Genomic DNA, 26200 nt, shown 5'->3' on the forward strand with positions numbered 1-26200 from the left:
TGACAACTGTAATTGTTTATTTAGATATTAAGGCCAATCACAAGAACACACCCAGGTCAGTAGTATAGGATCACCTTCCCATAAATTCTGTTCGGTAAGATTATGGTTTAAAAGTCCCTGATGAAAATGACAAAAAAAAAAAAAACAGCTTGGACACGCCCACTTTCTGAATCAATCTGCAAATATCACCTAAAAAAAATCAGACATGTTCAACTTGTTCAGTGGAGTGCATTTTAGTTCAACACTAAATCAATTGCTAAATACTGTTTGATTGAAAAGCAGCAAACGTTGCGCAGCATGGACAAACGTCTTTTGCTGTGTGGATTTGAAACACTTGTCCGACACGATCTTATTTCATACTCATTTGGCTTTGGCAAAGCCAACCCTGTTGTTGTCTCTGTCAAACACTGTGTAGTACTGGCCGATAAAGACGTCTCCCAGAATCCACAGAGGGCCCGCAGGGGGAGGGATGTCCAAACCCATGAAGCCGCTCAAACAAATGGTTTTACCAGCTTGGCTTTCCTGCAATTTACAAGGTGACAGTGTCAGGGTTTGGTGCTCTTTTGGGATTTTTAAAATGAATGTGAGAAACTCTCACATTTGGCAAGAGGACTCCTAATAGGAACGAGAAAAACAAAAGTGTCATCTCCCCGAATAACAAAGCTGCCCCCTCGTGACTTGGTCAAATGCAACAAAGGGAGCAACTGTTTGCTTTTGGGTGTCGTAGCGCTCCTGCTCATTTACAGTTACGTACTGTATATTGTTAGCGAGAAGAGCTAATCTCTGTCGCCCTCTGCTGGACAAGAATGACACATGCACATGTTCTCACCTTGAAGACATACTGGTCTCCAGTCAGCTTGTAGGAGCGGCCGCCCACATTGAAAGTGATGACGGGAAGTGAAGGGATCTTATCACAGTTGACCATGTACTGAAACAGAAGAGGCAAGGCGTTTTACTTTCCACCGGCAAACCTGGTCATCTGTGTTAAAATATAGTCAAAATTCAAGTCAAATTCCAACTGTGGTCTCTCAGTTTGAACACTGGAGAGAATTAGGTGTCAACTCAGTCTGACGTAATGCACTGTGTGGTTAGATGTAAAACAAAAAAAACAACAAAACATATACAAAATTGATTGCTGAGAATACGACACACCCGTCATACCCAAAAAATGTGTCCACTCCAGTGCCAAGATTTTTGTCATTTTGTCATGATCTGGTTGGCGACCAACGGGGGCGCTGTCGGCCCCGCCTGCACCTGCACAGGTGCTGGTCGTCCCGATAAGATTGGCGACCAACGGGTAGCGACGTCAGCCCTGCCGGCAGCCTCGCAGATGCTGGTCGTTATAATCACTGTCACTTAAAAGGACACCCGGCACGACCATCCGGTGTCGGTTCATTGTTTGCTGCATGCATTGTGTATGTGTTTGTTTAACCTTGGCGGACTTTTACTTTTGGTCTTCTTTTGCTACTTTGTATTTTTTCCATTCAGATGATTTAGATGTTTTACATTTTGTTCCTGCTGACTTTATTTTAATACAATTTGTCAAACAACCTCCTGCTCCCTCCTGCCTGCTTTTTGGGATCCGCACCCGCCATCACCACTTTGCAAACCTTGACACATTTTCACTCAAATTCCAGTACCCACAGAATAGTTTTAGGACTACATAAACATTCAATGCAGCGTAAGAAACCTTGGACTCTCTTCTTTCATCCAAAAAAAAGTTCATTTCGAGCTTACTTGGTTGTAGTTATCTGTTTTGAAAGTGGGGCGGACTGTACAAAAGGCAAATGTTGCCCCCTCGTGGAAAGGAAGAAACATTGCCAGCGCTTTATCGGCACCCTCGGCAAGAAAAACCAAAACCTGAACAAATTTGGGAAGGGCGCCCCACATCATATTTATAAGTCGAGAATGACAGTGAATAAAGTGAGGTAGTCACAAGATAACCAGTTATCGTTGCACAGAGCAACGCATTTCATTCATGAAGTCATAATGATGTGAATCCTTGTTATATATATTTTTTTCTCCGAAACAAATCATGACTTTGGACGAGGTAAAGTAGTGACAGCCAGCTCAATGGCTGAGAAAAGTATGAATGTGAAATTTATAGTGGGTTTATCAAAAAGGTTGACATGGATACATTTAGTGAAACAGAGGTAAAAGGGGCTTTTGGCAGCCTGACAATACAATCGGCCATTTAAAATTTCATGACATAAACTGATTGCTATTCATTGCTCAATATTCAGAATATGAATGAGATGGCTTAAAAAATTTCTGAGGACTAGGCAATGCCAGAAATTCAATCTCACCTCTCCCTGGATGAGCGGAGTCGCTCCGATGGCTTTCTGCAGAGCTTTGACCTCCGCAGACGGGCCGACAATAAGAGACGTTCCAGTGTCCACGATGACTTCACAGCTGCCTTTGCATAAGCTCAACTGGGTGCCCACTTGCAGTCTGAAATGTATACAATAGTAACATCCAACCGTCTCATATTCCCGCTTATAGAAGTCACAATCACATCAGATGACAATTTGGAGTTTCAAAGTGAAGTTAACATCTGGGAGGAAGCCAGAGGTTCTGAAGCAACCCAAAGCACGGATGGCCACACCATGCCACTGTGCTACCCAGTGAATAACACGAATAACACAACACTTTGTTGCGCTCAGCTAGATCTGAAAATGTCACAGAATAAACGTTAAGAGTTTTTGTCCAATATAATTAACTACATTGTAATCTTCTTTTCCTTTCGGCTTCACCACAGCAAATCAGTGTCCTCCATCTTTAGAGGTTTGATCCGCATGATTGTTTTGGCCAAGCTTTTACGTCGGATGCCCTTCCTGACACAACCCTCTGTATTTATCCAGGCTTGGGACCGGCACAAGAAGACTTATGTCCCTTTGTGGCTACAGAACAAGCAATTCGCTCATTAAAAGGCTCCCACAAAATGGTCATCGGCACAGCAACGTTAAAAAAAGCAAAAACTATGCTGACCATTTGATGACAATGCTCTGATCTTACCGTGAAATGGGCATCTCTTTCCCGACATTACATCACAAACAGAACATCAAAGTCCTTTATCTTCAAGTCACAGTATCTTGTTATGCTTAGAATATCTTGTTTTCTATCCTTTCACTCCCACCCCAACCCCATCCCTCTTCAATTGCTGCTGTGGACTGCAAATTTCCCCATTGCGGGACGAATAAAGGTATTTTGATTCTGATTCTTTCCCTTCAGGGGTCGCCACAGCGATCAATGTCCTCCATTTAACCCGGTTTTGTGCATCCTATTCTCTCACTCCAGCTACCTTCATGTCCTCTTTGACAACATCCATAAACCTCCTGTTTGGTCTTCCTCTCGGTCTCTTGCCTGGCAGTTCAAGGCATCCTTCTCCCGATATAGTCACTCTCTCTCCTCTGGACATGTCCAAACCATCTCATTCCGGCCTCTCTGACTTTCTCTCCAAAGCCTCTAATATGAGTTGTCCCTCTAATGTACTCATTTCTGATCCTATCCAACGTGGTCACTCCCAAAGAAAACCTCTACATCTTCATATCTGCTACCTCCAGCTCTGCTTACTGTCTTTTCTTCAGTGGCACTGTCTCCAGTCCAAACATCATGGCTGGTCTCACCACCGTTTAGTATATACAGTGAGACCTCAACTTACAAACACCTTATCTTACAAACTTTTCGTCTTACAAACGCCAAATTTATGAAAATTAAACCTTATAATAAGCACTATTTTCATAATACACACCCACCACGGCTGGCGGAGTGATCTTCGGCGGAAGCACACGACAGAACAGCACCGGAGGTTAAGTTCCCAACAGTCCTTATGGAAGGTGACTCTCCTTCCATAAGCCATCAACGACCATCAAAAAGGTAAATAAAACTTTGTTACAGCAGTTTATTACTTTAATTACAGTCCTCATGTAATGCGCCTCTTTCCAAACAGCAATTCCCTTTGACCTCCAACACCATTCCATCAAGCCATCCATGACCATCACAAATGTAAATAAAGTGACTTTATGATACAATGCAGTGTATTTCTTTCATTACAATACAATAGCACATTTATTATACATAGAATAAGGTATGTTGTGTGTAGTTTTAAGGCTTATTTAGTTGAAAAGTATATTTTATGGTAACCCGGGAACGGACTATTCCCATTTTAATGGTTTCCTATGGCAAATTTTTTTTAGATACACACCTTTCGCCTTACACACTCTGTCTGGGAACCAATTAAATTTGTAAGTTGAGGTCTCACTGTATATCTAAATTATCATCTATTTCCCTATATTACATCACAAACAGAGCTTCAAAGTTCTTGAAGATGCTTCATCTTCCAGTCACATAATAATAATACATAAATAAAGCAGTTATTTCTAAACTGTTCAATTTGCAATGGCAAGTTTTTCAGAAACGATGTTGAGATCAAAATTATCCCGACGAAACCTTAAACATTTTTCAGTGTTGAAATCAGTGACTGACTGACTGCCATTAAACAATATATCCGTAGAGCTAAAATCCTCATCCCCCTCAGAAAGCCTTTTTGGTGGCTGTTGATAAAAAAACTTTTCTCCTCTAACAACTCACGAGTCCATGCGGATCTGCCAGTAGGCCTGTCGGGTGACATTGACATAACTGAATTCGCCAGTGTAGTATTTTGGGTCTGTTCCTCCAAGTAGCAGCTCGCCACCTGGCTCAGTGTCAGGGTTCCTAAAGCAGAGAAAGATGGACAAGATCTGAGATGAACTCTCTGTACTTGCTTTTGTAGGCCGGGCAATCATTACGAGTATTTAGTCTAGAGACAGTTCTGAGACAATGTAACTATAGCTGAGTTGAGCATTGTTGTATTCAGGAGTGCGTCTACCGGTGGCTTTATAGTATAAACAATATCCTGTTTAATAACGTGAAGACCGGAGGCTATCAGTTTGAAGCAGACAAAGTACAGATTCGATTTGATGGCTAAATTTAGTTGTTGCTGCATTTAACCCATTCACTGCCAGACGATGTGCAAATGTGTCCACTCCTTTGTCATTTTTAACCAAATTGCAGGACCCACACAACATTGAGTTTTAGGACAACATAAACATTCAATGCAGCGTAAGAAACCTTAGACTCTCTTCTTTCATCAGAAAAAAACGTTTATTTGTAGCTTATTTGGTTGTAGTTATCTGCATTGAAAGTGGGGGCGGCTGGACAAAAGGTAAATGCTGTCCCCTTGTGGGAGGGAAAACATTGCCAGAGGTCTGAACAAACAACTAAAAAACCAAAACGCAAACAAATTCGGGAACAACGCTCCACGTCATGCTTTTTAATTCCCGAATAAATTCGGGAATGGCAGTGAATGAAATAAAAAGGTGCGATTAGTTGTCTCTGAAATTGATGACTATAAAGTGTCCTTGAGAGTTTTGAAAGGCGCTTAGAAATGAAATGTATGTATCATCATCATCATCATTATTATTATTATACTAATACATTTCATTTCTAAGCGCCTTTCAAAACCACTGCGACACCCCGGGCTGTGACTCTCAGTCAAATTTATGGAAACCAATGTGCAATCCTGAACATCTTTACTCCAAGCTTCAATATTAAAGGACAACGGACGCCTCCAGACAAATTGTGTCCATAATTTGTAAAAGCACTTCAAATGACTTCTACTGAGTGTATTTTACAAAGATTCCACGGCATATAGCTATATTTTACGTTTTATGACTCGCGCTGAATATTCAGGAAGTCTTGTTTTCGAGTTGATGACGATGCCTGACGTGACGTCACGGCTGGAACGCCCCTGATCGAGGAAGCGACACACAATGCATTTTGGGTAGTCTGAAAACTTCGTGTTGATCCGTGTTGATGGTGAAATTAGAAGTAAAACGCATAAATAACGCGATGGTGAATCATTGTGTGTTGCACCAAGACTACTATTTGATACTAGTTGACACAAATTCACAGCAGACAAATCAGCCCATTTCCAATCTTGTGCATTATCAGGGACACTACTTTGGGGGCGGGACCTTCTGAAGCTCGGCATCTCCGAGGTCATTTTGAAGTCGTTTTGGGACGATTTAACTCATTTTTATTGGTGTTTTGCATTTGACTAAAAATATCAGCCTGCGTTTGGGTATTTTAGATGGTATAAAACGTTTTTCTGATGTCAGTTAGGAAACATAAAAATGGTGTCGGTTGTCCTTTAAGGATATGCCTTTTTATAAAATGGAGGCGACTGTGGCTGGTTGTACATTTACAAGCTATGAATCATTTCAGTTGCCACATTGTGAAATGTAGGCAAATCATAGAGTCCTGACTGCTGGTCAAATTACAATGAAATACTTTCAAATTTTTGCACCAGAGAAATACCATTTCAAAAGCATTGTGTTCCCCGCTGTTTCTGTAAAACACCACCAAGTCTCTTCCTCACCTGTTCAGGTAAAAGGAGAACACATTCTGTTCAACCTTCTTCTGGTTCATGATGTTATCAAAGACTGGCGCCACACCATCTACGGAGATGCGTGGATAGGCCATGCCGAGGATTCCGTCAAACTTGGCGGCAATAAAAGTCAGCCCGGGTTGCTTTATCGCCTCCCCAAAGAGCTGATTCTGTACAGATAGCGCCCCGATCTACAAATGGCAGTAAGCATACAGGATCTCAGGATTGTGTTTGTTTTCATTGCAATATCATTTAATGCAGCCGCATGCGTCAAACTTACGCTGCACGTGTCCTGACTTAGGTAGCCCGACAGACTGCCGCTTCCATACTGGATCGCAAAGGAAGTGCCGTTTTTCACATATGTGCTGGACTTGTCGGAGTTGTATTTGTGGTGAAGAACTACCACACCCAAAAAAAACCCGATTTGGGTCACGAAATGTGGTGATGTACAGTGATACCTTGGCGTACGAACTTAATTGGACAGAGTGTGTAAGGTGAAAAGTGTGTATCCCAAAAATTTATTTCCCATAGGAAACCATTAAAATGACAATAATCCGTTCCCGGGTCCCCATAAAACATAATTTTCTACTTTCTAATTTTCTAAGCCTTAAAACTACACAAAATATACCTACCTTATTTTATGTATAATAAATGCGCTATGGTATTATGATGAAAGAAATAAACTACCGTATAATAAAGTCATTTTATTTACCTTTGTGATGGTCGTTGATGGCTTGATGGAATGGAGTGGCCGGTTTCATCAGCATTAAACAGGAACGTAACCTTCTTTCACCATCTTGAGGAATGATCCCTTGTAGGTGCTTTCTCTGCGATAATTTTATCTAGTTCCTCATCAATTGTGTCCTGTTTACCTGGGTTGACAGCTTTTTGCATCAAATGTACAGATGGCTTGTGCGGGTTGTTTGTGGAGTCTGATTGATTGGATATTTTAATTGCAGTCTACACTCTGCCTTTGAACTATCAAAGTTGAAACTCTGTCACTGTCGTCTGCCTGTCTCTTTAATGTTTAAACCACCTCCCCTCACTGCTGCGTTCTAGACCAATCAGCTGGCTTTAACCGAAGACTGGGGGCGGGGAATAGAGGACAAAAAAAGTCAGCAGCCATTTTCTTTTTGGAGAACGGCTTCACTCTCTCACTGTCTGTAAACCCCACCACCCTTCACTGCTGCGTTCTTGACCAATCACGTGGCTTTAACCGAAGACCTGGGGCGGGGAATAGAGGAAAAAAAGCAGCCGGCTGCCATTTTCTTGTTCGGAGACAGGCTCGTTTGCGAACGACACATCACTCATTGTGTCGCTCCGTGTGTATCCCGAAAAATAGTTTGTATGCCAAGGTAAATTTTTCATAAATTCAACGTCCGTAAACCGAAAAGTTCGTAAGCCAAGGGGTTCGTAAACCGAGGTACCACTGTGCCCTGAATTGGAGAACTGCTATATCATTGATATCAAGAATGACTTACAGCAAGCGATGTCGAGTAATGAGCAGTGGATGGAGGGGACCCACAAGTTGGAGGAACCAGTGTCAAAGACCACAGTGAAGGGCTGTGGAGGGGTGCCCAGTCCAATCTCACCATAATACTGGGCCTGGTGACAACAAAATAATATTTACTGCAGATTAATCCTGGAAGCTGGCTATGAGGCCAGATGAATTGGTCTAAATAGAATTCTGCGTAGAGCAATCCAGTGAGAATTGTACTTTTGTACGATCAGCAACAAATCCAACGCTCATGTAGGTCAGCCTGTTCTATTCTCAAAAGTAATCTGAGACTGCTTGGTGTTGATGACTGTTACTGGGACACAGGTCAAACGGTCCAAGTCAGGTACCAACTGGAAGCGATTTCTCGACAAACTTCTGAGTCGGCACAAATTTCTGTTTCATGTGACCGAGAGGAAGTTGTTTCAAAATGCTTCTTCAAAACACTGATTTAATGTTAACAAAATTTTAAAAAATCTGAAGTTCCTCTTTCCAGATTTGTGAGTCATTGGGTTCTTCAATGACTTTCCTTTCTCACCATGGATTGTGATAGCGCTTGAGTTATGACGTAGTCCTTGAGACAAAAGGACAAGTGTTGGACTCAAGCCCAAAATCTTCACCCAAGTGTTATTCCTGAAAGTGTTAGACATGCCCTTGAGGGACTTGTGACCATGTATTCAAACCATTTTATTTTAAAATCACTGCCGACATGTATTAGGATTGGAGTTACTGGGGAATTTGGAAGCTAGCTGAGGTAAACACGCTGGGAAGTGTGAAGAAATCTACTCAGAAGCAGCTGACTGTCAAATTCTGACAAATAAAAAGAAATACAGCATGTCCGTATACAAACTTCCCCCTTTTGTCAGCTAAACCGTCGCCCCTTTTAGGATTGAGCTGATGCAGATGGAAAGGTAAGACAATAATTTGACAGTTTAGAAGTTTGTCCCACACAAATGAACCTTTTTTGTGGCGGCTCACGGAGCTTCAATGTTTGACTGCAAACATTGAAGCTCCGCATACACTGCATAACTGCATAAAAACTGCACACTGCATAAAGTGTTTGTGAGAGACATTCCTACATCAAGGTAGTTCTTCAGAGTCTCCGGAGTAGGTGCACTACTGGAGGGAAAGCCCAAGTTGTACTTGAGGGACTGCTTGTTGGCCACGAGCTCCTCGGCATTTCTCCCAGAGTCGGTCAACTCACGCCTGATGGAGCGGAATTTCTTCAAGGGAATTCTGCATCACAAGTAAATTGTATTTTGGTATCCTCACAAGGGTTGACTATGTTTGTCAAGAAGGAACTGTATTGTATATTTTTAATTTCATGTTAATTCATTGACATTGTATTCATTATTTTTTTCAAATGAAAGGGTATTTTTCAGCAAAATCTTAATTAGCACAGTCATATCTTATTTTGTTATTTTCATTCTATTTGATGGTCATGTTCTAATTTAAAGAAACAAATAGTAAGTTGCTCACAGTTACTCTGTAATTGAATGCTTGTTTTAATTGCACTTGGTTTTTTATTTTGTTTTTCACTTTCATAAACTTGCTGTGGTGAAATGTAAATTTCTCCACTGCGAGACTAATAAAGGCAAATCGAATTCAATCATCGTGTATTTTTATAAATATTATGATGAAATCAATGTTAAATTTTACCGTTAGAAGGTAAGCATTTACATTCTGTCGACCAGCAATGTCAATACAACAATTACAATTCAAGCAGTGTTGAATGGGAAGAGGCAATGGGTGAGGGGTACAATAGGACGTTTCTATATCATCACAGTTCGGAAAAAAAACCTAGTCGAACAAAAAAAGTTGAGCTAAAAGTATATGGAGCAGCTCAAGATCATCTGTCAGTGAAGTAAATACGTGCATGCGCGCACGCGCAGTACAACACTAGATCACAGCTCCTAGTTCATATTCTTTTTCCTTTCCTCTGTCTTTCAAAAATGTGCTGCTGTGAATTGGTAATTCCTCCAATGTGAAACGAATAAAGATTATGTCATCTCATGTTATCGCAAGTTTAAAACTAGCCAACTTGCTGACAGGAAGTACGTACGGAGTCTCGTTATCGTTGGTCCATACTTGTTATATTATTTCTCAACCATGAATCAGGACTATATTAAATTCAAACAAAAAAAACAGTATAATATGTGCAACATGCACATTTTGTCCTTTGTATTGTGGGTTTCAAAGAAACATTGCTAAAATGGTTAAATGAAACAGGATTTTACAGTGTAAACACTCTTTTTATAATGTCGATGTAAAAAAAAAAAACTTACCTAACAATCGCATCACTCGCCAGAGCTAACACCGACAAAAGAATCAGATAAAAAGTCTTCATTGTAGAGGATGGAAATTTGCGAGATTGGAGACACAACAATGACTGAGCGTTTCGACGCTTTGCGAGCACAAAGCACTTTGATCAGGTGACCGAGTCATGTGAGACTCATGTTGCGTTTGTGTCTCAAAAACAATGGGAACATTTATAACTCCATCGCAAAAGTGTGTGCACGCGTGCGTGTGTGTGCGTACTTTTCAAAACATCACATGGTCACATCAACACTATGGTCTTTGGCTTTTTTTTCTTCGTTCTACAGCATATGTTCTAGATGACCTCCATTTAGCTCCCTGCATTTCTTGAGGCTCAGCACAAAGTTGTCCATGACGTTCTTACAGACTGAATTGGTAATGGCTCTCATCTTCTCCCTGATGGCTTTCTTGAGTTCCATGATGGTTCTGGGTTTCCCTGCGTAGACTCTGCCCTTGCCATACTGTAGCCCCAAAGAAAAAAATATGGGGGTCTTAGGTTCGGGCTATGGGGTGCCCACTCAAAATCAGTCTTGAGACTGATCACTCGGCCTCTGAAGTTCTCTTTCAGCCAATCTCGGGACAGGTTTGATGTGTGAGCCTGAAACAAAAAACACCAGAAACAAATAACTAGTTTGTTGATCTGTGGTCCGAAGTCCTCTTTTCTGACAAGGGCAAATTCAGCATCTTATTTGGAAATAAAGATCCCAGAGTCTGGAGGAAGAAAGTAGAGGCCCATAACCCAAAATGCTTGCTTGAAGTCCAGTGTGAAGTTTCCATAGTCTGTTATGCTTTGGGGTGCCCTGTCATCTTCTGGTGTTGCTCCACTGTGCTTTTTAAGACCCAGAGTCAATGTGTTTCAAACCTCTGAAGTTGGAGGACACTTATTCGCTGTGGCAACCCCTGAAGGGAGAAGCCAAAAGGAAAAGAAGAAGTCAACGCAGCCGTGAATCAAGAGATTTTTGAGTATTTCGTGCTACCTTCGGCAAATCAGCTCTTTGGAGATGCTGATTTAATTTTCTAACAGGACTTGGCACCTGCTCACTCAGCTAAAAGTACCAACGTCTGGTTCAATGACCATGGGATTCTCATGCTTGATTGGCCATCAAACTCACCTGACCTCATCCCCATCGAAAATGTGTGGTTTGAGCGACTGGCTCATGGTAGAGTTAGAATCCATTGTCTGTCCACTGTGTGGCCCCTCTGTCTGTTTTTTTCCCGGTGACTTTTTCCTGTATTACATTATTATGAACTTATCAGCCAAAGCAAGTAATAGAGAATAGACAGAAAAGAAGTTAGCATATTAAAGTTTCAAGATTAGTTGGCCGCGGAACATAAGGCCCACAATGGAAGCACAGAAAATCTGGGGTCAATCTGAGGTGAACAGACACAGCCTGTTAAACTGTCATCTTCATGTAGGAGATCTGGCCTTGGACTAATTTAGGACTTGATAAACTTCTTCACAAGAAGAGGTCATTAGCCAAGTTATAAATCTATCGGTTCACGGGAAGGACAACCCATTGCAATGTCTACGTTCTGTTGTTTATAGTTGTTGGTGCTTGGGACGTCCAGGGGTGTGGTATTCAATTCAAGAATACTATCTTTTACTAACGTAGCTCTTAAAGGACAACCGACGCCTCCGGACAAGTTGTGTCCATAATTTGTAAAATCACTTCAGATGACTTCTACTGAGCGTATTTCACAAAGATTCCACCGCATATAGCTATATTTTACGTTTTAAGACTTGCGCTGAATATTCAGGAAGTCTTCTTTTCGAGTTTGTCACTGAGGTGGTGATGGCAGGTGCGGATCCCAAAAAACAGGCAGAAGGGAGCAGGAGGTTGTTTGACAAATTGTATTAAAATAAAGGTCAGCAGGAACAAAAATGTAAAACATCAAAATGATCAGAACAGAAAAAAGTATCAAAAGAAAACCAAGTGTAAAAGTTCGCCAAGGTTAAACAAACACATGCACAGCATACAAAGCATGCAACAAACAATGAACCGACACCGGATGGTCGTGCCGTGAGTCCTTTTAAGTGTCACTGATTAAAACGACCAGCACCTGCGAGGCTGCAGGCAGGGCTGACGTCACTACCCGTTGGTCGCCAATCCGAACGTGGCGGTCCGCCACTGATCGGGACCACCAGCACCTGTGCAGGTGCAGGCGGGGCCGACAGCGCGCTCCGTTGGTCGCCAACCAGATCGTGACAGAGTTGATGACGATCCCCATGTGACGTCACATTTGGAACGCCGCTGACCGAGAAAGCGACACACAATGCATTTTGCGGTACTTTGTTTGGTCTGAAAACTGATCTGTGTTGATGGCGAAATTAGAAGGAAAACACAAATAATGCGATGGTGAATCGTTGTGTGTTGCACCAAGACAACTATTTGATATTTGCTGACACAAATTCCCAGCAGACAAATCAGCCCATTTCCAACAGAGCTTGGACTACCCCTTTCGAGAGGGCTGGTACCGGAACCCAGGCTGTGTGTGGAGGCAAGCCCAACTATGTCTAGTCGGAATTTTTCACCCTCGTGCACTAGCTCGGGCTCCTTCCCTGTAAGAGAGGTGACATTCCACGTCCCAAGAGCTAGCTTCTGCAGTCAAGGGTCGGACCGCCAGGGTCCCCGCCTTTGGCTGCCGCCCAGCTCACAAGGCACCCGACCCCTCTGGCCCCTCCCATGGGTGGTGAGCCCTTGAGAAGGGGTGACCCACGTTTCTTCTTCGGGCTGAGCCCGACTGGGCCCCCTGGGTGTAGGCCCGCCCACCACGCACTCGCCAACGAGCCCCATCTCCAGGCCTGGCTCCAGAGAGGGGCCCAGGTGACCCGCGTCCGGACAAGGAAAAACCAATGACATTTGTGTTTTTCTTCATATGGGGTCTTCTGAGTCGTACTTTTGTCTGGTCTCTCACCCAGGACCTGTTTGCCATGGGTGACCCTACCAGGGGCATAAAGCCCCAGATAACCTAGCTCATAGGATCATTGGGACACACACACCCCTCCACCATGGTAAGATGGAGATCTAGCCACCTCTACCCAAAATTATGACGTGACAGCTAACAGTTGATGAATGAACATATATGAATTAGCGCAAGTTTTTATCAAAGTTAGAAAAGGTCAATGCTGAGTTGTTTTGCTAAAGAAACACAATAAAGTCAATAAATGTGATAAATAAATCACAGCAGCACAATATTATCACTGACTGAGAAAATATGTTGCATAACCAATGACTTATTCAATGCAAGACTCCTTCAAAATGAGCAATTGAGAAGAGAAAAGCATAAGAAATATCAAGGTGTGAAATTGCAAGCCATCGCTACAACTTTTTGAAGTGCAAACCAGGCTATACAGTGTATGAATTCTCTTTGCTGCAGCAGTTTCATAAAGATGATCTGCACCCAGTGATTTGAATGTAATAAATTGCAGGCACTGACGCATTTAGGATGAAAAGCGTGTTAATTTACATTTTCTCATCTTGTCATATCACGACTGAAATTTCCACAAAATACTTGTCTGTGCCAAATGAGCAATCACAGACTGAATGACAACTTTGTCTCATATAGTCGCAATCCTTCTTGTGGTGCTAAGAATGAAGATCCTCAATCCAGTATTTGGATGATAGTGACACGACAGTATAATGGCCCTTTTTTTGTTGTTGCTGCTGCTGGTGTCGAAACGGAACAGCTCACTTTGAAAACACTGAAAAGCAATCAAACGCATACATAAACTGCCTCCTCAAAATATCAAGTTTTTAACTTATTCGCTGCCAGACTTTTGCAAAAATGTGTCCACTCCAGTGCCAGGGTTTTTGTCATTTTCACTCAAATTCCAGGACCCACAGAATACAGTATTGACTATTAGGACTACATAAACATTCAATGCAGCGTAAGAAACCTTAGATTTGCTTCTATTATCAGAAAAAAAGTATGTTGAGCTTATTTGGTTCTAGAGTTATCTGCAGTGAAAGTGGGGGCGGCTGTAGAAAAGGCAAAAGCTTCCCCCTCGTGGGACGGAAAAAACATTGCCAGAGGTCTGACCAGCGCTTGATTGGCACACCCACAAGACAAACCAAAATCTGAACAAATTCGGGAATGGCGCTCCACGTCATACTTTTCAATTCCCGAATAAATAAAGGAATGGCAGTGAACGATTTAAAGAGGCACTATCGAGCAGTCTCCCAATGTTGCAAAAATGTGTTCACAATCGACCGGCAGATCGCGGACTGGTCTCAAGTTGATTACGAGGGGAGTACTGAAAAAAGAAAAAAAAATTGTTTGTAATATATTTTTGTGTTAATATACACTGCACCCCAATCAACCTATCAGTCTCATTTCAAAAAAAAAAAACGATTAATTAATCTACAAAGACACAATGCAATTCCTTCTCACCTTCTCTATCAGCATTCTTAAAGCAAACACTGCATCTGTCGTACTCTTTTTGGCATGAAGCCATACTGCTGCTCACAAATGTTCACTTCTGCTCTTAGTCTAGCTTCAACTACTCTTTGCCATAGTTTCATTGTATGGCTCATCAACTTTATTCCTCTGTAGTTACTACAACTCTGCACATCACCCTTGTTCTTGAAAATGGGCACCAGAACACTTTGTCTCCATTCTTCAGGCATCTGTTCATCATCTAAAATCTTGTTGAATAACCCAGTCAGGAACACCACTGCCACCTCTCCTAGACACTTCCATACCTCTACATAATAAATGATGTTGATTAATATGCATGAAGGGTTAAAGACAAAGGCTCTCTGCAGCCTAAGCAGAGGTGGCTGAACAGCCGGCCATCTGCTTTAACCATCAAATTATTTTAGACACTCAGAATAAGAAGGAGAAATACAAACGCAATGTTGTCATATTTTAAAATTTCGTTTTGGTATATGCTCGAGTGACCCCGAACGTATATCTTCTCACAGTTTGGCCACAATGGAGCACACAGAAAGATGGGTGAACTTGATCTTATTGGAGTGTCCTTGAGAGTTTTGAAAGGCGCTTATAAATGAAATGTATTATTATTATTATTAACTAATAATACAGACAGGAAGGTTCAACTTCGGGAGGGCAGCACGATAAGATGTCCTTGAGTTTGTTGCAGTGTCTCAATCCATGTGAAATCTACCCATTGAATTAATAAGGTATCCATAGTTTCTACCGGGAGATGTTTTGGCCTCCAGGTGTCCACTGAAGGGCATATTGATGGGTTCGGGTGGGAAGCCCGACATTCAAATGAGGAGGAATATTTTTCTGATTTGTTACTTATATTTTGCATATCCTGTGAATAAAAAGTGGTCTGTGGGGAAGGGAAGATGGGGTTTTTCGATCTGAGAGCAAAACACACCGTGTACTGATTTCGAGGAACTTGTCCACCTTTGCTGATCAGCAAAAGACACATTGTTCTTCAGTGGAGTGGAGTGTTTTCATTCAAAGTTCAAACAACAATCACTAATTACACAGTTCATTTTGATTTCAAATGAATCATTTAATTTGCCAAAGACAATCATGAAGAAAGACATCAATCTCCAAAATTCTTTGAACATGTTTTTTGAAATCTTTCTCCTTCCACTACACTTTCTTGTGACAACTCTTCAAAGCCAAGTTGCTTGATTTTGTGACCGCTCTCTGCCACTTTTTGGGCGCTACATAGGTGAGAGGAGTCACACAACAGTGCCCGGTACTCCCAACATATTATCTTTCAAATTGCTCAGAAATGAAGCAAGAAAAGTCCATTTCGGATGAAAGTGCTGTAACAACAGCACTCATACCTCTTCCCGCATTCCTTTGCTGGCTGTCATCTGTCACCACACTCAAAAATCACTAATTATTCAATTCTGATGAGCGCCACATGCATATCAGTGAACAGCTTAGCAAAAATACTGTTGTCAAATTTCAAGACAATCTGGTTAGCACCACTAATGCAGGCTTAGACTAAGTGTGATTACAAACAGTCTAATCAGGGACAGGGGGCTGGCCGCGGAAACCTGGAGCATGCTCATTATTCATGATAGGATGTTTGGGAAGTGGAAGGAAGCCAAATTAGCATCAGAGGCACCCTTAATGTTCTTCCCACACTCTAAACCGGAGCATCAAACTCACTTTTTGTCGCGGGCCATTTCAGATTTACGGCTTCCCTCAGACGGCCGATCAAATCTCTATATTATTGCTTGCCAATAACAGTTTGACATTTCGGTACGGAACTCAGCAAGGATCATGACAGTTGACACACATAATTTGCTCCCGCGGACCACAAAAAAAGGATATGGCGGGCCGGATCTGGCCTTGACTTTGATAGCTTGCATGCATCCTTCTCGTGCAACTTGTCAAACTCATGCAGCCTGATCAACTGCCCCATGGGCTGCAGAACAAGTTTGTCTCAAGATCGGTACACCTGGAGGCACAAATAGGTTGTAAGACAGAGGACGGCAACCCAAAATTTTGAAAAAGCCATATTGGACCAAAAAAAAGGTAATGTTTGGAGCCGCAAAAAAATAAAATAAAAGCATTATATAAGCCTCATAATGAAGGCAACACATGTGGTATGTATCTATATTAGCTTACTATGGCTAAATTGCTTACAAATACACAATTAGCTTTCATGATTAAATGGGGAGAATGGCGCACCACGTGATACTTATTTCTACTATGCCGCCTCAACTTTTGGCATATTTCGGTTTGTGATCAACGGGTGACACTGTAGGGCCCAGCCTGAAGCTGCACAGGTGTTGGTCGTTTTAATCTGTGACAGTAAAAAGGACTCCGGGCACGACTGTTCAGTGTCAGGGCATTGTTTGTTTCACCCTGTCAGTTTTGTTTCATCTTGTCATGTTTTATTCACGGTTTTGTTTGCTACTTTGGACCGTTTTGTTCTGATTGCTTTCGTTAATACAATTTGTCCTTGAGGACCAACCAGGCAGTATTTGGGATCGACCCCTCCTGCCTGCCTTTTTTAGATCCACCACCACCTTGCAAATCATAACAAGTTTAACTTCATTACAATCTAAATAAATTTATATCTGTTTCATTGCTTTGATGAAATTATAGAAATGCAATTAAGAAATCCAGTTTTAATGTCACTTTTATTTTTAGGAATCAAAAAAAATAAAATAAAAAGGAAACATGTATAACGTGCTCCGTATCTGGGCAACAAACAGTACAAGAAAACGCAGCATGCATTTAGATATGTTGTTTGTCCTCCTCCACCTACCTAGCATTCTGCCCTGTTAATGTTTTGCAGACGATGATGCAAATCTTGGAGGCAAAAACACACACTTTTGAGTGGTAATAGTCTCATGTCGTGGATTGTCAGAATAGAAAGAGCACACACAAATATCTAGTCTTTTATAGAATTCCTGCTGGTAAACATCCCTTTCAGAAAAAAAAAGGATTTTGTTATGGTTACAATCTTTACTTGTGAGAATTGGACTGATGTTGAATGCTTCTCTTTGCAAGCAACAGTGATGTCATTAAAATGCGTGAGGCAATGCTTCCAAACATCAAAACTCATCTAACTCCACCATTTTAAAGCTATGGAAAACATTTACAATGTTTGTGTTATGTTTGTCCTCCTACATAAATTATATTAAAAAAATATATATCCCCGCCCCATCTTTTTCTATTTTTCAAATGTTTTGAAGAAGCTCCAGGGAGATACTGTGCTGCACTGAAGAGCCGCGACTTGCCAACACTGCAGTAGGCACGTCTGGTCTGGTCCGAGAGATCCGCAGTCCAGCTTGATTTTTATTATCAGGAGTCTTACAAATACAATGTAAATACAAACAAATTAGTATCAGCAAGTTTTATACATGCATTCTTATACATACATTTATACATGATGTAAAAATATACAAGTTATGTAGAGTAACTATATAAGTAAGTGTAAGTATTTCTATTTAGCTATTTCTCACAATGTGTCCCATTTATTTCCTAATATCATTACACAAGAGATGGCCATTTCACGGTAAGACCAAAGCATTGTCATCAAATGGTGAGTCGTTTTTGAATCGAGCATCTTCATCTTTATTAAGCTTATAGAGTTGCTTGTTCTGTAGCCACAAGGGGGACACAAGCGAGTATCTTATTGTGCCTGTCCCAAGCATATATAGGGTTGTGTCAGGAAGGGCATCCGACATGAAAGCTTGGCCAAAACAAACATGAAAATGAAACCTCCGGAGGACATATTCCCTGTGGCGACCCCTGAAGGGAAAAGCCGAAAGTAAATGAAGTGCACGTACACAGAGTAAATAAATTCAGCGAGACATTGTGAATACAAAATGTCATTTAATATCCTACTCCAAAATTCACGTACATGCAGGTTCAATGGAGAACCACACGCCTTCATGGCAAGGTTTATTTTATCCACAGTGCATGTCTGTGGAAGCGCTCGGTCGTGTACAAAAGTGGTCCATCGATGAAACTTTTGGCCACGCCCGAAGCCTCGGAACGCACGTGCTACGTTCGATGCCTCGCGAGACGAGATTTCCACGTCATCGCCCACTCGGAGACTCGAAATAAAATGGCTCAACTAAGGGGACAATGAGTCACATGTGACACTAACACAGCCAACTCGTATCTTCAAACGTCAACGGATTCAATGGACGCACTGAGGAAAAAGAGAACATCCCAGATCTGGGATCATTTTGAGCAGATCTCTCGTCAAAAGGTACCAATTATAATAACCTGTGTGAATAAATATTGGATATCAGGCGTGATCACACTTTTTCACCACGGGAGCTATTTTTAAAATGATCAAGTCGACATGATCTACCAATAATATTTATAGATAAATATATTTATTCTTGTTACTTTTGTTGATGTGTAACCGTATACAACATAATTGTGTACATTTTTGCCATTACCTGAGTTCACGATGATAACTAGCATACGAGACAGACGCACTTCGAAAATGACGTTGTGAAAAAGTCCTCCTCCCATTCCATATTAACGTGATACTTTATTCTTCTTGCTTGGCCCCAGTCATTTTATATCTTACGTTTAAGAGGAAAAAAACCGGAGCGAAAAATTAGGATGTAACTAACGACTAGCTTGTTAACTTTACAAATCTCAGGGGCGTGGTTTGAGCACGCACCGTGTACCTCACAATGCAATGTCATATGACTGTCCGGTTGTCCGGTGTATCAATCAAGTGAAGGGATGGCTGATAGGCTAACGTCTAGTTTATATTCCTAACAACTCAATTTTATGTGTACAGGTAACATCCGAGTTAGGACCGGTGGCACATACGACCACCCGTACTTACGACCGTCAGACCTTTTTTTTTTTAATTCTACGCCAGGCACCGCAACGCCCTCGCAGCCCAATTTTGCCCAGCCAGTACTCACTGTCGCACAGCAATCGACCATGTGATGGCACCGGAGGGCAGGGGTGTCCACTGGCCAAGGCGAAAGCTGAGGCGGGTGGGTGTCGGCGCGTGGGTGTTCTCGCCGCCGTGATGCTGCCGCTGCATTGGCGCCTACGCAATGACAGTTCACTCTGCTTCGGGGCGAGGAGGTGGGCCGAGCGCGTCGCCGCTGTAGACAACCACGGGGTCGGGCCGCACGCCGGCGCGTAGAGCGGGGTGAGGGCGGGGAGAAGGCAACCGGTTGCACACCAGCGAACCAGACCCATGTCCGCCCGCCCCCATGGAGTCCGAATCAGATCGTTTGCAAGTCATTTAGCAGGGAGTCTTTATTCAACATTTTGAATTGATTTTGACTTACGACTGTTTGAGTTATGACCGTTTTGTCGGAACGGAACCCGGTCGTAACTCGGATGTTACCTGTATAGCGTCAGTTCATGACAATGTCACATCACATTGTCATGCGATCTACCAATAGTACCTTGGAAAACAACTGGTAGATTGCGATGGATGTTGAGCATCCCTGTTATACATTATTGTGACAACACAGTGGATCCCTCGTTTTAATGCCTTTCTTCTACTTGCTGATATTTCAAAAGGTGAAGTGTAAAGTTTGTTTGAAAGAACTTGGGTACCAAGAGAACACTTCGTCAATGTTGAGGCATTATAGGGCCCTGCATGAGAATAAGGAGACAACTCAACTGGAACTACAACCTGGTAAGCCTTTTTAACATGCAGTAAAAAAATAGCATAGACTACAATGTATATTTCAAATGTGACAAAATGAATGGCATCGATCATTAATAGGCATACTCTGTTCCTGTTAAACTGCAGTGGATTCGGATGCAGTGGAAGAGGCATTGATCAATATGGTCATTGAAGATTGCCAGCCCTTCAGTTTTGTGGAGGACACAGGGTTTAGGAAGCTTATCCAAACTATTGACCCTACATATGTTCTCCCCACTAGCCAGGTGTGTATGAGAGCCAGTGATGTGCGGTGAGGTTCATGGCTGGTGAGGCACTGACGTCATCACAGTCAGATTTACAAACATGAACTCCACAGAGTAGCTTATTCACCATTTGACTGGCAACAGTTAACGTGTTTTGTTTAAAATGTCATGTCAGCATTCTTTATATACTGTATACAAACTAGCATAGAAAAAAAGAATTTAAAAAACGTTATTATCGTGTTACTTTTACTTAAATGAAGTCCAAGTCTCTCTGTCTCAATGGAGATCACTGCCTGTGAAGAAAGTCGTCCTTGATCAGTCCTGTTCCGACTGTGTTTTCAGTCTTTTCAGTGCTGAGAATGACCGCGCCACTGATGCTGTAGTAGCTGGAACAGTGAGCACGAGCTGGAGCACCTTTGTCGCTTCAGGAATAGTTTCAATGAGATCCTTCTTGGCCAAAAAGCTGAGAAGCTGTCCAGGAGATTTACATTCATCCCTCACCGTTTGTGAGCTATACAGTCCGGTGTTTGTCTTCCTTGAATTATTATCTCCTGCTTCGAATGAAAGTCCAGTTTTGAAAATTCTTTCAATTTAGATATGTAATCCATCATTCTGAAAATAAGGCCAAGCAACACGAAAAAATGACTGGATGGTTACACTTAACTTTCTGTTTACTGTAGCTTTCTGTCACTAATTCTATTATTCTGCAGCTGAGGAGTCGCAAGCAGAATCTCTCACCAGCGCCCCCTGTCATGAGGCAGGAGAACTGTGTGCCTCACCTATGCACATAGTTTTGATCAAGATAAAATAAAATAAACACTGTAGTACAGTGTTAATAATCTACAGTGACTGTACATTATATACACCAGCGAAAGTGTAGAAATGTAGTCCATATACTAAAAGCTTTTGAACACTTTAATAGCAATATGCAGAGGGACATCAATGCGGTCTCATTGCAGAGCAAGCCAGCACAGTTAGCATAGTGATAGCGCAATCCATAGTGAGGCTCAGACGGCTGGTGCCTCACTGCTCGTCTCACTTAGTATTTGACCGGTAAATGTGAAAATTCAAAAATTGTGAAGTTTAATGGAAAAGAATGTTAAAGTACAAATCACGAAATATAACTGTTTAATTTATTTTGTCATTTGATATTTCTATGATGACAGGTGAGGCACAGCCTCACCTGCCTCCCCTGACTGCACGTCACTGATGAGAGCTCATGAGTCATTATTCCCCATTCTCCCATAACTGCTCTTCCAATTGTGTTCTTTCTCCTTTCCTTTAGACTTTGAAAGCCATTGTGGAGGAGAGGTACCAACAGGCAAAGGCGAAGGCTCAAGATCTTGTCGCGAAATCCTCTGCAGTGAGCGTAACAGCGGAGATGTGGACCAGCATCAACACAGACGCGTATCTGGCACTAACTTGTCATTTCATTGATGAGCACACCTGTCTGCACTCAGTTGTGTTAGGTGTGCACCATTTCCCTGAAGGCCATACAGCTGAGAGCGTGGCTGCCGTTAAATTGTCACTCATGGCACAATGGGGCATTTCCAACAAAGTCACTTGCCTTGTGACTGATGGTGCAGCCAACATGGCGGCATGTGCCGGAGACCTTCATCTGCGCCACACAATATGTGTGGCGCACACATTAAATGTGATAGTGAAGAAGGCTCTGGCGGAAAGCACGAAGCTGTCTGAGGTCCGTCTTCAGTGTAGGAGGATAGTTGGCTACTTCAAAAGCAATACCGCTGCAAAGGTGAATTCCTTTAATACACAGCAGAACTCAAATTAATGCCGAATGACTCAAATAATCTTTTGTTTTATTTTTGATAGACAATGCTGACTTATGTCCAGGAGCAAATGAAGCCGACAGAACCTGTGCTGGAACTCATTCAAGAGGTAAGTTGACATCCACGACAGCTTCAACTCCCCTTTTAAACAATAATGACCTTTTATTTTCAGGTGGAGACACGCTGGAACAGCACCTTCCACATGCTGCAACGCATATATGACCTCAAGGAAGCCGTCGGAGCATCCCTGGCAAACCTACACACCGACATTACCCCACTCACATGCCACCAGTTTAGGCTCCTTTCTGAGAGTCTGCAGGTGCTGTCCCCATTTAATGATGCCACCGTCGAGCTCTCAGAGGAGAGGAGAGTGTCTGGATCTAAAGTGATCCCACTTTTGTCCATGCTGCACCACACCATGGAGGATCACATGGGAACCCTACAAATGGAGGAGAGCAGAGCACTAGTTGAGGGTCTTAGTAAACAACTGAGGGACAAGCTGGACAACCTCCAAGCCAGCTGCATCATGTCACTGGCAACACTGCTGGATCCCAGGTTTGTATCAGCTGTCTGTGTTTCTCATCTGTCTACTAGTACAAACAAATGAGCAAATGTGTCTTGTTGAACGCTTAAAGGACAACCGACGTCACTTTTTTGTTTCTTAACTGACATCAGAAAAACGTTTTATAGCGTCTAAAATACCCAAAATGCAAAACACCAATAAAAATGACTTAAAGTGTCCAAAATCTGCAAAAAATTTAGCTGCGAATTGGGCATTTTCAGAAAGTCCCGCCCCCAGTTCGTGACATCACGCCAAGACGTCTTGCATTGCTGGACAATCAAAACAATGGCTTCAGATTCTGAGAATATGCTTTCTTGTTACACCTCCAGTTATTAATATGATTCAAATAGTTCTGAAGAGGAAAGCATACATGTTTGCAATTGATTAAAGAAGTCCTTCCGTGTCATTTTGAGGCGTCTGGACTGCAATGTAGCGTCCCAGAAAAGAGGCAGAAAATGGCGACCAGGCTCCCTGTGAGGAATTAACTCGCCCGTTTCCACAGGCTGATAAATTCCTTATATGGAGCCCTCTTCTGGCTCTTTTTGGTGCAACATGATGTTTTCAGACAACAAGCACAGCAAAATGCATTGACGTGATGGAAGGACTGCTACAATGTGTCCTTTTTTTTGGTCAGGGGCGTTCCTTCAGTGACGTCACGTACGGACTCGTCACCAACTCAAAAACAATACTTCCGGAATATTCAGCGCCAGTCTTAAAACGTAAAATATAGCTATATGCGGTGGAATCTTTGTAAAATACGCTCAATAGAAGTCATTTGAAGATATTTTACGAATTATGGACACAACTTGTCCGGAGACGTCGGTTGTACTTTAAGGGCAATGAATATCTTTGTCATTTTCAGGTTCAAGAAGATAGGCTTCTTGAGCCCCAATAAAGCACAAGAGGCTGAGACGAGCCTCACAGCTGAATGTGCGACAGTGATCCGGCACAAGGCATCTTCCTCCTCTTCCGACCCACCATCTTCTGTAACACAACCGGACACATTAGAAGCTTCCCAGTCTGGGGCAGAAGGTACTATTCGATACGTTCTGTTCCAATGGTGTTAATTAAGCAATTGGAAATGAGCGGCATTGCATTATTGTGGGATAAGGCATTCCTTTCCTCCCATCTATATGATGGACAGCCAGAACTGCCTGTTGGCTGTTAGTCTGTTTGTTGTGTTTTTTAGGTGACAAACTGTGGTGGCGATTCGACCAGACAGTCATGCAGCGAAGGACCCAGAGCGAGACCACAGATGCGACTTTGGAGGTCCACATTTACCTGGGGGAACGCAACATAAGCAGGATGTCAAACCCCCTGGACTACTGGGAGACGCACAAACATGTCTATCCAAACCTCTACCAACTTGCAAAAACCTATCTCTGCACTCCAGCATCAGCCGTCCCTTGCGAAAGAATATTTTCAAAGACAGGAGAAATCCTATCTAAAAAAAGAAACCGTTTAAACCCCAAAACTTTAGAAATGTTAGTTTTTCTCAATAACTACCAATGACAGTTTGTGTCTTGTTTATATGGATGAGAAGGTTTCTTCAGCCGTCATCTGTACAATTTTGAAGGTTTCGGACGTTTCGCCTTCTATCCAAGAAGCTTCGTCAGCGAACTAAAGTCTGACTGGTCGTATCGGCCCTATTTATATATTCCTAATGTCCAGGCATGGCGGCGCCGGACACAGCTATGATAGGTCACTACTCTCAGGTTGGGGGAGAGGAGAGGACCCCTCCCTGTGGCCCCACTGATTGTTCCTACATTCCTGACTAACGACTGGCCTATTTCCCCCACTCCCACTGGTATCACCTCATCAGCATAACGAATGTTGCCTAACCTGTTTTGCCTAAGCAGGCTATTGTATGAACGATCCAAATTGAACCTCACCCCACCAGACCGGTTTAAAGAAGGATTTTGTTGTTTTATAAGAATCGCTTCTTTTACCCCCCTTTCAAACCATCTATGTTCTTTCGCTAAGATTTTAACCTCATTGTCGTCAAATGAGTGGTTGCTAGCTTTTAGGTGCAAATGTACTGCCGATTGAGGCCCACTTGTATTATCCCTGCGATGTTGATAAAGTCTTTTTTTGAGAATTTGTTGAGTCTCCCCAATGTACTGCTCTTTACAATTTTCATTCTTACAATGTATGGAATAAACTACATTACTTTGTTTTTCATTTGGTAGCCTATCTTTTGGCTGCACTAATTTTTGCCTTAACGTGTTTATCGGTTTGAAATAAGTAGGAATTTTATGTTGCCAAAGGACTCTTTGTAATTTTTCAGAAACTCTTGCAATGTAAGGTACTGCTATTCCTCTCCTTTTTGTATCTTGAGAATTATTGGTTTCATTCCCTATTCGTTCTTTCTGACATTTGTTAAATGACCACTGAGGGTACCCACAGTTAGTGAGTGCTCTCCTGATATGTTTAGACTCCTTTTCTCTACCTTCAATGCTAGTTGGTATTAGTTTAGCCCTATGCTGGAGGGTTCTGATAACTCCTAGTTTGTGTTGTAAAGGGTGGTTAGAGTCAAAAAGTAAGTATTGGTCAGTGTGAGTAGCCTTCCTAAAGACTTCTGTTTTTAGCGCTCTGTCCTCTTTTATAATTACTTTACAATCCAAGAAGGCGAGTTGGTTCTCTTTAATGTCCTCACGAGTAAATTTAATGTTGATGTCTACAGAGTTGAGGTGATCTGTGAAGGATTGAATTTCTTGTTTTTTAATTATGACAAAAGTATCGTCCACATATCTAAACCAGTGTCTAGGTTTTGTCCCCGGGAAGGATGTGAGGGCCTGTTTCTCCATCTCTTCCATGTAAATGTTTATATGGCTAAAGCAATCATTCTTTGGAGCAACAAACGCAAATTCATTCACTTCACAACTCAATTTCTTTAATCACTGTTTTTAGCCCGGTGCTAATTGGTCCGTTCCAATAAACCTTTCACCCGTTGGGCTGTAAATCGGGCAACAACTGCCGTGGTGGACGTTGCCACCCACCCTGACGGAGCGGCCATGTTGAATGCCATCCCCAAAGGAAACTCCAGAGGCCCTCTGGGAAACATCCAGGTGGGCTTCTGGGGAGATGTAGCAATTTAGCCCCATTTACATGGTGGTCAGAACAACAAGTATGGAAAAAAATGTGATGAGTTTATTTCGTTAAATCATTCACTGCCATTCACGGATTTAATCGGGAATTGAAATAATGACATATTTACTGAGCAAGTTGCTTGTTCTGTAGCCACAAAGGGACATAAGTCTTCTTATGCCGGTCCCAAGCCCGGATAAATACAGAGGGTT

General features: G+C 42.2%; 3 protein-coding genes across 3 annotated transcripts in view; 2 read left to right on the forward strand and 1 right to left on the reverse strand.

The window, feature by feature from the left end:
- The window catches only part of LOC148900263 (voltage-gated potassium channel regulatory subunit KCNG4-like), a 262500-nt gene that overhangs the window by 206453 nt on the left and 29847 nt on the right, over nucleotides 1-26200 (forward strand). The window lies entirely within an intron of this gene.
- ctsd (cathepsin D) lies at nucleotides 3-10366 on the reverse strand. The gene is made up of 9 exons (XM_088991891.1): nucleotides 10208-10366; nucleotides 9002-9158; nucleotides 7909-8032; nucleotides 6708-6826; nucleotides 6419-6618; nucleotides 4591-4713; nucleotides 2307-2451; nucleotides 830-928; nucleotides 3-522 (listed from the first exon to the last, which is right to left on the reverse strand). The coding sequence occupies exons 1-9, from the start codon at nucleotides 10267-10269 to the stop codon at nucleotides 361-363; spliced, it is 1191 nt and encodes a 396-aa protein (XP_088848017.1). The 5' UTR covers nucleotides 10270-10366; the 3' UTR covers nucleotides 3-360.
- Nucleotides 18383-25106, forward strand: LOC148900276 (E3 SUMO-protein ligase ZBED1-like). The gene is made up of 8 exons (XM_088993198.1): nucleotides 18383-18903; nucleotides 20199-20316; nucleotides 20434-20570; nucleotides 21835-22305; nucleotides 22383-22448; nucleotides 22512-22894; nucleotides 23764-23933; nucleotides 24091-25106. The coding sequence occupies exons 1-8, from the start codon at nucleotides 18835-18837 to the stop codon at nucleotides 24411-24413; spliced, it is 1737 nt and encodes a 578-aa protein (XP_088849324.1). The 5' UTR covers nucleotides 18383-18834; the 3' UTR covers nucleotides 24414-25106.

This window comes from Hippocampus bargibanti, linkage group LG03 (assembly GCF_051943395.1).
Source record: "Hippocampus bargibanti isolate YZ-2025 linkage group LG03, ASM5194339v1, whole genome shotgun sequence".
Taxonomy (NCBI): Eukaryota; Metazoa; Chordata; class Actinopteri; order Syngnathiformes; family Syngnathidae; genus Hippocampus; species Hippocampus bargibanti.

Coding starts and splice junctions, on each gene's coding strand:
- ctsd (XM_088991891.1), bottom strand. CDS start 10,269: ATGAAGACTTTTTATCTGATTCTTTTGTCGGTGTTAGCTCTGGCGAGT. Junction 9,159..10,207: donor GCGAGTGATGCGATTGTTAG/GTAAGTTTTTTT, acceptor CTTGTGATGCAG/AATTCCCTTGAAGAAATTCC. Junction 2,452..4,590: donor TGGCAGATCCGCATGGACTC/GTGAGTTGTTAG, acceptor TATACATTTCAG/ACTGCAAGTGGGCACCCAGT.
- LOC148900276 (XM_088993198.1), top strand. CDS start 18,835: ATGGACGCACTGAGGAAAAAGAGAACATCCCAGATCTGGGATCATTTT. Junction 20,317..20,433: donor TCAACTGGAACTACAACCTG/GTAAGCCTTTTT, acceptor GTTAAACTGCAG/TGGATTCGGATGCAGTGGAA. Junction 22,306..22,382: donor AAAGCAATACCGCTGCAAAG/GTGAATTCCTTT, acceptor TATTTTTGATAG/ACAATGCTGACTTATGTCCA.